The sequence below is a fragment of the Gossypium hirsutum genome, chromosome A04 (assembly GCF_007990345.1).
Source record: "Gossypium hirsutum isolate 1008001.06 chromosome A04, Gossypium_hirsutum_v2.1, whole genome shotgun sequence".
Classification (NCBI taxonomy): Eukaryota; Viridiplantae; Streptophyta; class Magnoliopsida; order Malvales; family Malvaceae; genus Gossypium; species Gossypium hirsutum.
The window spans coordinates 72,944,612-72,958,456 of NC_053427.1; the positions used below are offsets into that span (position 1 = coordinate 72,944,612).

Sequence of the window (13,845 nt, forward strand, 5' to 3'; positions counted from 1 at the left end):
ACATGGTCCAATATGTGATTTTTTGAAAAGAAATAACACATCTTTCGCCAAAAGAAAGTGTGAAAAGGACATATACAATAACATGCCATTCTTCATTATCTATATAATAAAATTATTTCGTTGTTTACAATTTTATTATAATCTAAAAGTATAATAAAAATGATTTTACACTTCAAAATCTGATTTAATTTTCTAATTTTGTCGTTCTTTACCCTTTTCTTAATATCTTTTCACTTTAAAAATTCACCACTTAATTAATTTATTCTTAGTAAATTAAAAGTATGACTATTCCATACATTGTTATAAGGATGGGTTTGGTTAAAAGAAACGTATACTTATTCCTATAATAAAATTATAAAACTTAATATTATCCTATTCTCATTTTTCAAATTTTGATGTTTAATTAATATAATATAATATAATAAAATATTAGCATAAACATATTTTGTTAAATTATCGAATTTAGTTTTTTTAAATTTATTTACTTTATTTTAGAGGTGACCTATTGTGTTTCTACATTAGATTCAACTCGGCTTAAAAAATGAGCCCTAAAAATTTTGTTCAATTTCAACCCGAATTATAAAAACTAAACTAAAACCTCTGACCTACATTAAATTTTTTAGATTATTTTATTATATACAAGAAATTTAAGTACAACAAAGGTATATATCAGTGTTTTAAAAACAAGATAAAAACTCCAACCATTCGAGTCTTTACTTCCAACCGACCGATTCAACTTAAAACGGTAATTGTTTGACTTTTCAAGAAGCCTACTTGCATTGTTAATGATATAATAAATTCAGACTCATCGCTATATTACAAAATAAAAATTGAATTTGTGCTTCTCCTCTGGTTCTCCATCTTCCTCTTTGGTTATTTTTTTTACAAAAACTTTTCTAAGATTTTAGAAGAGTTAAATAAATAGGTGGTAATACATTGATAATTTTTTAGTTTTATTTTTTTTTCTGGGTTTGTAAATGCAAGAAACCAAAACTCTAGTTCAAAATTATCCCACATAATGGAGATTTAGAAATAACCTATACCTTAATCTTAATTTGAATGGGATTGATTGGTGGCACAAGGGGACGATGACGACTGAAAACTGGAGCGGAGAAGGCGATGACAGTGGTGAATGTCGGTGATAGAGGAAGCAGCAACTTCACCGGCTAGTGAGCGGCACTAAGACAGTTAGGGATTTTTGGTGAAAATAGGAATTGATTTGGGAGATTTGGGAATAAGGGTAAAGGCAAAGGGATAGGGCTGTTGTATTGTAAAACACTCATAACGGCTAGGGTAGGGCCTTGGTGAATATAAATTTGTTATTAAAAGTAATTAATTTATTTGGCTAACGCCGGGTTGGGCTGAAAACTGCTCATCCAAGACTTGATCTATTTAAAAAACAGACTTAATTTTTATCTAAACTCATTTATTAGATGAGCCTTTAAGCCCGATCTGATTCATAATCAGAGTTAACAAGTTTAGTTTAATGTTTTTCTAGTCTCAATTTTCATATAATGATAAATTATGATAATTCTTGCTTTTATTACAATATATTAATAAATAAATATAATGTTGAAACAAATTTATAAATTATAATTATAATAATTTAAAAAAATTGATTGCATCGCCAATCAATTAACTCTTAAAGTTAATATAAAATTAAAATAATCGTAATAAATAATGTAATAATTAATAATTAATAAGTTGATAAAAAGTATTTCAAAGTTAAAAAAAATATTTAAAAAATATTTTTAATTAGACGGATAAAATTGATTAAAATAATTAAAACAAATACATTGATTAAAATAAGAACATAAGCATAGTTGAGTGACCATTTGTAGAGTTTACCCTTAAATTAATGCTTATGATATATGTTAATATCTATAACAATAAATAAAACAAATGATGAACGTAAAAATTTAGCACTCAAATCAACCTATTGATCAGTTTAGTTTTATGGTTATATAGATTTGGAGAAATCAATTCACCAACAACTTCAAATTCACATACCAAATCAGGCATCTTATTTCACATGCCAAATCAGACTCCTTAATATCCAGAAATTGGAATCTAAATTTAATATACTTTTTAAGAGGTGAACACAAAAGATAGAGCTAATGCTACCTTTCCCATTCAGAGTGTCCCATCCTAGAAAAACCAACTATAAATAGACTTCTATAGTAGAGAATATCATCAAAAACAATGCAGTCTGTTGAAAGGAGATGCTTGATAAATGATCTTTGCTCACTGCCCATTAGGCTCCACAACCCTGGGTCTGCACCCCGTTTGTTCAAGAAACTTGGTCAGATGCAAATGCTTTGCAGCCCATTGCTCCGCTAATTTTTGCTCCTTCGCTTCCGCATCTCTTCTTAGCCCCTCCAGTTGTTCCCTATATTCAGCTTCAATTCTATCAAGTGTACTCTTCTGCTCTTCCCTTAGAGCCTCGATCTTTGACTCTATTTCTTCCATCTTCTTCCTTTTACGGGAAGCCTTTTCTGATTCGAGTTGTAACTCTACCCTTCTTAACCTCCAGGCCGCTTCCTTTCTATGTGCAACCCAAGCACGTCGCCCATCTTCTAGCTGCCTGCAGCAGTCCATCAGTTCAGATATTAGCAGGTTCTCACTACGAGGAAACGATCCATGGGGCAGCATGTTTCCCAATACAGGGCTAGTTTCGGACATCCTCTCAGGTTGCAGCCATGGGATTGGGGGAGCAGCTGCCACCGTTGAGGGAGATAAGCTTAAAGTCACGGAAGGGGAAGGTGGTGTGACAACGGATGCATTGCTGGAATTAGAAAGCCAAGGTGGAAGTAAAGTTGGTGGTGCAGGTGAAGGTGGGTCAGTATGAAGAAAACCCCCGTTAGAAGCAGCCATGGGAAAGGCTGAGCTATGGCCCTGTTTTACTATTTTTTCGGCAAAAGTTTCTAATATCCTATCGTACTTTCCCTCCTCGACTGGCTCAACCGTCTTATGCTTCTCTTTATGTTCCCTTTGTTGCTTCTCCTTGAATACCTCCCACCACTTGCCCAGTCTTTTAGCTGTTCTACCAGGGACTTCAGCTGCAATTTTCTTCCATTTGTTGCCGTGTTTAGCTTGAAGACGGATTACAAGACGTTGCTCTTCTTCCGTAAGGGATCCCTTCTTGATACCAGGTTTGAGATAGTTATTCCACCTTTCTAAGCAAGATTTTGCATCCCTGTTCAGGGGTGTGTTCATGCGGTGTGACACAAGGTTCCACTCCCTCGGACCATATTGTTTTACGTATGCACACAACAAAGCGTCTTCTTCAGCTCTCCACCGCTGTCTCTCCTTCATTTCCAGGGGAAAACACCACTTCCCATTGCTCTGTGATCCTCATAATGTATCTGATAGATGATCAGTAAGTTTAGCCATCGCTTTGCTTATAGCCAACTGATAACAACTGGATCCAACAGCAACAAACTCACAAATAAGATAGACGGAATGACATGAGTAATCAAAGATGAACTTATAACAATGCCATAGGCTATACAACAATTCCTCCACTGCACTTTCTAGACCTTAAACAAGTATCATGACACCAAGGGTGTAAAAAATGGAAGTTAAGAGAACACCATGCCTTGCACACAACACACACCGAGATCAGAAGTGATTGAAGAATAAAATTCCAGATCTAAAAGCGGGAATCAAGAACTCCAAACACCTTCCAAATTAGCCTCACTCAGATAGTTAACAGTTTACAACATATGAAGTCTGATAGCAAATATGCATGCGGAAACCAATTGAATAACAATGTCAGAATTTGTTCCTTGCATAAAAATAAAATACAAAGGCAAAGCTAAATATAATAACACCTAAAACTCCACTAGTTTCAACTAAGAGTTGACAAACTTTCGGGTTGGCCAAGAAAAGAGATGGCTAGCCAATCATCAAAATGAGGATGCACAATCATGCTGTTAAATAAGATGTGTGGATAAATGCTGACAATTGTTGGTACAACTAGGCATTGATTATAAAGTCAAGTACAAAGTACAAGTAACATAATACTACCAATCACTGCACAGAAAGACAAGGGGAAAGGGGGGGGGGTGGAGAAACAAGACAAGATGTACTACAATACCAAAAACAAGATCAAGTATCACAAGAGGAGTGATCTTAAACAATGACTGAATGCAAAACTCAATTCTGCCATAGCAAAAGCTATCATACAGCCAGTGACAACAATCTGTAGTGGAGTCAGCAAAACAATGCGGAAAAAGATAATATATATATATATATATATACAATAATTGATAAAATGCCCAAGTTTGTGTCATATAAAACTTGCTAGCGGCCCCTGACACCGGATTACAACCTAATTGTACCGCAACAGCTGGCAATACAGAGACTTTCATCTTTACACAACTATAAACCAAATTATTTAAGTCATTAGTTAAAACTAATCTACTAAAACATCCCATAAAAATGTGTTAAAGATATAGACAAGCAAACCAAATAAGAGTCTAGTAGAGATGGTATATCGATAATCAATCAAACAGGGATGTTATGACTTGTACCAGCCCACAATATATTTATTCAACTCATCTCCCATATTTATGACACAAAATCTTCAGAAAATTACAGCTGCAGGGCAAAATAATAGGGTTCATCAGCTGATTTGTTAGACTGTAAATATTCCCAGGATAAGGACCGGGACATTACTGAAAAACCCAGTTTCAAGAACTGGGGAAAAAACAGTTTACTATGTTTAAGATTATCATCAAACAAGTATTGCTGGGAATAATTAGAAATTATGTGTGGGAGCTGCCACCAAAATCTTCAACTGAGTAAACGTTTGGCTGCCGCGAAAACTAAGAAAGATAAAAAAAGAAAGATAAAATTTTTAATAAAATTGAAGCAAAACAGAGCCTTAAAAATAGCTTCTTGGAAGCACAAAGAGAAGTCCAGAACAAGGATTAAACAGATAGAGAAAATGTGAAATAAATACTTAAAAACTAATGGAAAAAACAGGATAAAAGAGCTCACCATATTTTCTTTGAGTTCAAGTGCCCAAATTTAAACTTTGTGTTGGTTGCATCTTCAAGCTTACAATCTCCGACAAGAACAGCAAAGGATTAAGGAGAACATAAAATCAAAGCCGACAGTCCAAACAACCAAAACACACAAACTCTCTCAAGCAAAGGGGGATGGATGGGGGGAGAAAGATAATAAAATGAGAAAAAAAAAAGAAAAGAAAGAAGGGGGAGGGGGGGACTATAGTCCGCGTTTCGCGGCACAAGGAGACGAGTATGATGTAGACTCGACCTTCTGCTCCGCTCAGAAGCACCTCTCAGATGTCAGTGATACGTTACGTCCCTTTTTCTCTTTATTTTTATATTTATTTATTACTTTTAACTCTATTATAATTTCCTCTTTATTTAATTCAATACCTAAAAAAATTGCTTTTCTTGTTTGTTTTTTTAGAATTTTATGAAATTTTATTTTTTTATCTAATTATAGTTAAAAAAATAAATTTCAAAATTTAAAATAACAAAAATTCAGAATTCTTTTCGAAGAATTTTTGACGTTTTTATAATTTTTGAAATTTAAATTAACAGGTTAATTTTTTTAAGGATTTTATGATTTTTTAACTTTTACATAATTATAAATTTAAAAATATTTTTATAATTTAAAAATAATTAATTAATTTTATGAATTTTAAGAACTTTATGATATTTTTATAATTTTTTAAAAATATTATTAAAAAATTGTAAAAAAGATTAAATAAGATATTTTAACAATAGTCCAAGATTAAATTAGTTAATGTATCATATCATTCTTTCGTTAATACTGTAACGACAATTGATGGACGAATGATTTAGTTATAAAAAAATAACTAAAATTTAATGACTATTTTTTGTAGTTTACTCAACAAATTACTTTGCTTGTTTTTTATTTTTTATTTATTTTGATATCTCAAAAATTTAATTTATTATCTAATTACACTTTTTTTAAAAATTATTATTCAAAATATTTTTTTATGAGTATATTGATGGGTGTAAGTTTTTTTTAAAGGTGTTGAATGAAATTTTAGTTTTTTATAGTTTATATTTTTATGATTTGTAAAAGATTAAATTGAATTTTTATAATTTTAAGGAGGTTAAAGTATAATTTTACTTTTATTAATTTAAAATTTTTAAAAAATTTCAAGAATCTAAAATAAAATTTTTTATTTTAAGGAGGGCCGGGGCGATGTTAGCCCCGGCTACGCCCCTGTTGAATAGGGGTGTGCATAATTCGGGTAAAACCGAAAAAATTCGGTTAACTGACCGATTAACCGAATTCGGCCGGTTAACCGAATTTTTTCGGTCGGGGGTCGGTTAATTTTTTTATGATTTTTCGGTTAACGGTTAATTCGGTTCGAAACCGGTCGGTTAACCGAAACCGAAAAAATTAATAAATAAAATTATCCAACCCAACCCAAACTCAATTACCCAACCCAATAAAACTAAAACTAAAGTTTACCCAATTACCCAATCCAATAAAACTAAAACTAAAAGACAACCCAATTTACTAAAGTCTAAAATCCAATTTACTTTAATAATTTATAAATTTTTTAAATTTTAAAAATAAAAAATAAAAAAATTCGGGTATTTTTCGGTAATTCGGTTAATTCGGTTAATTCGGTTAATTCGGGTAATTCGGGTAATTCGGGTAATTCGGGTAATTTTTAACCAAAAATAAAAAATACATAATTTTCGGTTAATTCGGTTAACCGACTTTATTAACCGAAAAAATTTCAGTTCGGTTAAATTTTTTTTAAAAAAAATCGGTTCGGTTAACGGTTAAAATTTTTGGAAGGTCGATTAATTCAGTTATAGTAATTTCGAGTCGGTTAACCGGTCGGTTAACCGAATGAACACCCCTACTGTTGAATGCTACAATTAAAATTTATTGTCTAATTATTTCATAACTATGAAAAAACATTAGTAGGAGCATGGGCGTATTTTTCAATATTTTCCTTAAGAATCTTATATTTTGTTGTTACAAATAAGTAATTGATTTGATATGGGTGTCGATGTCGAGACGACTACTTTATTGTATTTTACTGTTATGAATAGTTATTTGACTTGATGGATTAAGAACTAGACACCTTATAAAAAAAAAATCATTCCAACTACTTGCAAAATTTCTACAACTTAGTTAATTATTTTAAGCGCCTTTTTCTTTTCATGAATTAGTTATCATTAGTTTTTTAACCAATATTATATTATTTAACTGTTTTTGGAGTGAATATTTTGTTCTTACAAATTATTAAATATGTTCACCTTATGATATAAGAAAATTATGTTATAGTATATGGTTGCAATTATAGTGAATTTTGTTGGATTATTTGCTATTAAAAATTATAGAAACCATTAGAATTGTTACGTTATTATTGTTGTTATATTTATTGAATATATTTTATAAATGGTATAAAGAAGTTAATTTTATTGGATTCTTTGCTATTAGAATTATTTTCGAAAGTTAATATTTATTAGTCTTTATTTGCAAAGATGGCATATTGATTTTAGAAATAAATCCATTTAAAGGGAAATTTGATTTCATCTAATGATGAAGTCTTATTCTAATCAGATATGACTTTTAACATGACTATTTAGAGTGATTGATACATAAACGGTTAGAATTATTTTCGAAAGTTAATATTTATTAGTCTTTATTTGCAAAGATGGCATATTGATTTTAGAAATAAATCCATTTAAAGGGAAATTTGATTTCATCTAATGATGAAGTCTTATTCTAATCAGATATGACTTTTAACATGACTATTTAGAGTGATTGATACATAAACGGATAGAGTGAAATTTATTAACCAAGCTATAAATTTTTAAACTTAAAAGATTAGTCAACTTGCAATGATTTTTTGGATGAGATCCAGACATTTATGAGTTGAGATGTTTGCATAGTGTTTGTGGAACCATCTCTTAGCTTCAAAATGCATTTTGAATAACTCGATTTTGAGTTTGGGAACTTAAGTTATGACAGTTTTAGTGACGACTGCACGACCAGAATTTTTGGATGAGATTATTACAGGAAATTGTGAGTTTCGGGCTCTAATTCGAGTTTAAATCATATTGAGTTTGAGTTTAAGGCCAAATTTTTATTATATATGAGCCCGCTATTGTATCTATTAGGTTTTATTATTTTATTATTTATTTATTTATTCCGAGTTTTAGGATATTTAAGGTATTTAAAGTTGTTTAGGAGTTTTATATTTCTTAGTTAACAAGAATATTTAGTTATACTAACACTACTTATTTAGATTAATTGAAGTTCATTATAATTGAGAGTTTTATTTGGATGTAATTAGTTAGCCTATATAAAGGCCTCTTTATTGTTCGTTAAAGGGGGAAAAAATAAGATTGACTCAATTTTATTCGAAGGATTATTTCTTGGAGGGTTAATTAGAGTCATTAATTAAATTTGTTGAGGTTTATATCTTAGAATGTTTAGTTGGACAACTATCTTCTATCCATATCCATCAGTTTATTTGATCCATCTTCCACCTTTTAATTTTTGTTTTCTTTATTTATCTATGATTTGAATTTTTATTTTTTATTTCTAAATTTCTTCTTTTAGTTGTTTTTGTTTTCTTTGTTTCTAAATTTGTTTTTTTTTCTTTCAGGTTAGATTTGATTTTTTTTAGTTGAACAACTTGAATACAATTGTGGTCTGCTATCCCGTATCAGTGATGCTTCCTTTGAGAACATGAAAAGAATGTTCCTAAGGAAAATGCAAGCTAGAAGTACTAAGTGGATATCTAGTATAAAGTATATATTTCTATGGTCTAGCAGAAAAGGGTTTAAATACATTATAGTTGACTTCAACGATAATAAAGATTTTGAGATGATAGTGTTTGGGCAATAAGAAAGCATAGATGTTGTAGTGGATTTGTTAGTGGAGGATGAAGATATTTTTGATGTTAGGTACGAGATTTTGAATTATAAAGCGCATTGGCTATCCTAGTGCCTATATATTGTTCGAAGTTTCCATCAATGCTGGATAGTTCAGATCTCTTTCTCGATTACTATATTTAGGGATTTATGATGAAAAAGAATCTTTCAATGCTGAATAAACTTAGTACCTATCTCAAGTACTATACTTAAGAGCCTATGATGTTGGATATTCATGAGTTGCATTATAGGATACTGGCATGTCACTGTTCAAACAACTTCCAGTGGTCAAACGTATTATTTGAATATGCCTACAAGTTATAATATGAACAAATATTTGATAAATATAGTCCGAGAAAACCCCAACCTACCCCATTCAATGCATTCTCAAAACATCATGATGATGACGTTGGTGACTTCATTGAAGCCAAAGCCTAAGCTCAGGAAGAAGTAGATGTTGAACTCGTTGGTGCTAATTATCTCGATCGATAGATAAACCAATTTATGTCCAAACGAGTTGTAGTAATCATACATACAAGCCATCAAGTTGTTACCAAATGTTCCATTTCAACATTCATGAGCACGAATTTCCCAAATATGGCTATAAAGTGTTCGATTTGAATTACCTTTCATTTTACGATAATGGTGAGCATGCACTCAACCAACTTTTTCATTGAAAGATTTTTTTTTAATAAAGAATCAAGGACTACAACATCAATGGGTCGAGGACTTCAAGGTCTCGAAATCATGTGCCAACATTTACAGATGTAAATATATTAAGTATAGCTAGGATTTCATGTGGGTGATTCGAGTGTCCTATATATAGAGGAAACCTATGTGGAAAATTCATAAATATAACATATAACACCCTTAACCCGTCTTTATCGCCGAATTAGGGTTACAGAGCATTACCATATAAATCCGATCACTTTAATATCAAAACATATTAATAATGTCATTTAACAATAATTACTTGAAACTCATTACAACCCTAACATACATATACATTTAGGCCTTAAATCTGGCTTTCGAAGCCCTAAAATCAGTTTAGAAACAATTCGGGACTAATTTAAAACAAATTAGAAAATTTGAGAAAAAGTTAAAAAATTTGAGAACAGGGGTCACACGGCCGTATGACATAGCCCAATCCATGTAACAATCGAACAAAGAGACACACGGTCGTGTCCTAGCCCGTGTCTCAAACTATGTAACTCATTGTGTAAGGTCAAGTCGTGTCGCAGGCTATGTAACTCTTTGACTTGTGACATACGGCCGTGTCGCAGGTCGAGTGCTAGGCCGTGTAACACATTGACTTGATACATTAAACTTAACAAGTGACACACGGCTGTGTGACAACCTTTGTCCTAGGCCGCATGCTCTATAATTTGTCCCTAAAAACAAGCCATTTCAAGGCCAAAACACACCTAATCAACCATTCCATTTGTGCATGCATTCAAAAGACCTAAACACTTTTCAACCACTTATAAACATACCATTTCAAACATCCTATTTCATCTAACCAATATTCCATTCAAATGCACCGCAATTATACTAAAAACATCATTAACCTAAACAAATTTATATAGCCATATTCCAAGCACAAAACCTAATTCCTTTAACTACCAAATAACATCACATATAGCCATTTACATATCATCCCAACATACGAAAAAGGATCATTCATTACAAGTATCTAAAAGTGGCCAAAATAACCTAACTTGTCAAGGCATTAAAGTCCATCAAACAAAACATAAACTTCAAAAGCATATACATACCAAATTAACCATTATCACATTCAAGAATTATCATTATAAAATATCCTATACATGCCATTTATAACCTTGGCCAAAATAACATAGAAACTATTGAAAGGTTTGTTGGATAGTGTGATAAATCTTCGACAAGCTTTCAACCAATCGAGCTTCTGGTAATCTACAAAATAAAAGAAATAACTACGTAAGTAACTAATGCTTAGTAAGTTCGTATAAACTCAAACATAACTTACCATTTCTTAAGCACAAGTTATATAATAAACATAGCATCATTACCAAGACCATATGCTTAGTAAAATACTATATAAGCATCATCAAACACACAAGTTAGTAAGTTCATAAATGATACATATATAATCAACCATACCATAAGTACATTTTCATGTACACATCACTTATCACATTAACCTTTTCATAAGATCATGAATCAATATCTAAATGTATACATAACTTGCCATTAACCTTTGCTTACCCATTGAACCATCTAGAATTACATTGGATACTTTGGAATACTCATACATAGTGTGCCTTTCTATATAACTGTAACCTTTCCTTTTCAATAATGCTCACAAAAGCTGTGAAATTGGCCCACTCACACGAGCTGTAGGTCAGAATGTTAGCTACACGATGCTACTCAGACAAGCTGTGGAAATTTGTAACAAATGTAGGACCTCAGCCATGGTAGGACATTCAAGACCAGCACCTGAAACATGAAATCCCTAATGACATGTCATTCGTATCCTAAGAATTTTTAGGATTCAAACGAGACTATTTATTCGTCAATTACTCAAAGTATTGATACATGTTATTTAAGTCCATTTGTAACAAATATGATATAGTAAATAATCAATTTAACTATCATAAATACGATTATAATCCATACGAACTTACCTCAATAATTATAGTCGTAGAAGTAGAATGGGAGACTAATCTAAAGCTTTCGCCTTTCCTCTGTTTAAATCCGATTGTGATTTATCTTGATCTAAATAGATAATTACATTCAATTAAGTACATCAATTAAATTCAAGCATTCAATTCAATCCATAATTCACATGATCATAAAATTATGAATATACCCCTCATATTTTAACTTTTCACAATTTAGTCCTTAAGCTCATAACTTAAATTTTAACCATTTTAACCTAAATCCATGTTAACAAATTCTACAAAGGACCTTGGAACAACCCATAATTACCAACATTTCACATTAAAACCCATGGATTTATACTTTTAACAATTTAACCCCTAACCTCAAAATTCATCAAAAATCACTTAACAAAACAAGTTTATTTAACAACTAATATTGATAATCTATCAACTAACATAAAAAAAATTCAAACTCAACCATGGAAAGTCCTTCAACCTTTAACAGTTTTACAAATTAACCCCCGGGCTAGCTAGATTAAGTTAATACCAACTCAAAAATAAAAAAAAATTAATAAAAACGGGACTTGAATACATACCATGCAAGGTAAAATACCATGAACGAAAGCTTCTCCCCCTTTTCTAATGGTTAATGGGTTTTGGATGATCAAATGAAGAAAATGACCACCATTTTTTTAATTTAGTTTTAATTATTATTTTACTATTTTACCCTTTTTAAAACACATAATTACAATAAAACCTATCCATGCACATCCATTAACCTATAACATCGTATAATTGCAAATTAAGTCCATTAATTTACCTTTCCATAGCCATTTAACCATTTTTACTAATAAAAACCTACTTTTTCAACTTTTACAATTTAGTCCTTTTTACCTAATTAACCATTTAAACTTCAAAATTTCTTAACGAAAATTTAATACTACCTTAATTTAACCATATAAACATTGAATTAATAATAAAATATTAACTCACTTATTGGAGTTGTGGTCCTGAAACCATTATTTTGACATCGCTAAAAATGGGTCGTTACAAATTTTCACCTAAAGAAATTTTCGTCCCCAAAAATCTTACGAGAAAATAGGTTCGGGTATTGCACTTTCATATCTTCTTTCGGTTCTTAGGTAGCTTCCTCAACTCCATGGCGTTTCCAGAGAACTTTGACAAAAGCTATATGTTTATTCCTTAATTCTTTAACTTCCCAAGCTATAATTCTGATTGGTTCTTCCCTGTATGACATATCTGGCTGGATTTCAACATCAATAGGCAAATTACATGTGAAGGGTTAGATCGATAACTCCGTAACATTGACATATGAAATACATCATGTATTTTCTTCAACTCAGATGATAAAACTAAACGATAAGCTACTAGCCCAATTCTCTCCATGATTTCATACGACTCGATGAATCGTGGACTAAGCTTTCCTTTTTGGCCAAAACGGAGAACTTTTATCCAAGGCGATACTTTTAAGAACACTCTGTCGCCAACTTGAAATTCAATGTCTTTTCTTTTTAAATTCGCATATGATTTTTGATGATCAGAAGCAACTTTCAAACAATCACGAATTACTTTGACTTTTTCTTCGGTTTCTCAAATCAAAGTAACACCGAATAGCTTTTTCTCATTCAATTCAGTCCAGTATAATGGAGTTCTACATTTTCTACTATCCAGAGCTTCATATGGCACCGTTTTAATACTTACCTGATAACTATTATTATAGAAAAACTTAATCAATGGAAGAAATTTCTCCCAGCTACCCTCAAACTCTAAAATACAATAACGAAGCATATCCTCAAGTACCTGAATCACTCGTTCAGACTAACCATTGGTCTGTGGATGGAACGCTGTACTTAAATGTAGTCGAGTACCCAAAGCTTCATGTAATTTACTCTAAAATCAAGAAGTAAATCGTGGATCTCTGTCAGAAATAATAGACACTGGCACACTATGTAGTCTAACAATCTTAGAAACGTATAACTCTGCCAACTTCTCAAGTGAATAATCTGTACGTACTGGAATTAAATGTGCGGATTTAGTCAAACAATCAACAATAACCCATTTAGCATCTTTCTTCTATAGAGATAAAGGTAACCCTGATACAAAATCCATCGTAACTCATTCTCATCACTCTGGAACCATAACAGGATGTAGCAGTCCAGAAGGTACTCGATGCTTGGCTTTGGCTTCCTGACAAAATCAAACATTTCAATACAATCTCTGAAATTATTCATTTCATACCTGGCCACTAGTACCTTTGTTACTACCAGAGTGTA

At 31.5% G+C, this 13,845-nt stretch overlaps 1 protein-coding gene across 3 annotated transcripts; it reads right to left on the reverse strand.

Annotated features, from left to right (window-relative positions):
• Positions 1–1,939: 1,939 nt before the first annotated feature.
• LOC107948901 (transcription factor AS1) lies at positions 1,940–5,343 on the reverse strand. Of its 3 annotated transcripts, none has more exons than XM_016883559.2 (2): positions 5,005–5,343; positions 1,940–3,421 (listed from the first exon to the last, which is right to left on the reverse strand). In XM_016883559.2, exon 2 carries the CDS (start codon positions 3,313–3,315, stop codon positions 2,245–2,247), a length of 1,071 nt encoding a protein of 356 aa, XP_016739048.1. In that variant the 5' UTR covers positions 3,316–3,421; positions 5,005–5,343; the 3' UTR covers positions 1,940–2,244. The 3 variants fall into 3 exon arrangements, with proteins under 3 accessions (XP_016739048.1, XP_016739049.1, XP_040967305.1); XM_016883560.2 differs by having other exon boundaries at positions 1,940–3,365; positions 5,005–5,320; XM_041111371.1 differs by having other exon boundaries at positions 1,940–4,829; positions 5,005–5,320.
• Positions 5,344–13,845: the final 8,502 nt, after the last annotated feature.

Bases quoted from the DNA above. Each gene is read 5' to 3' on its own strand.
- LOC107948901 (XM_016883559.2), bottom strand. From the start codon at position 3,315: ATGAAGGAGAGACAGCGGTGGAGAGCTGAAGAAGACGCTTTGTTGTGT.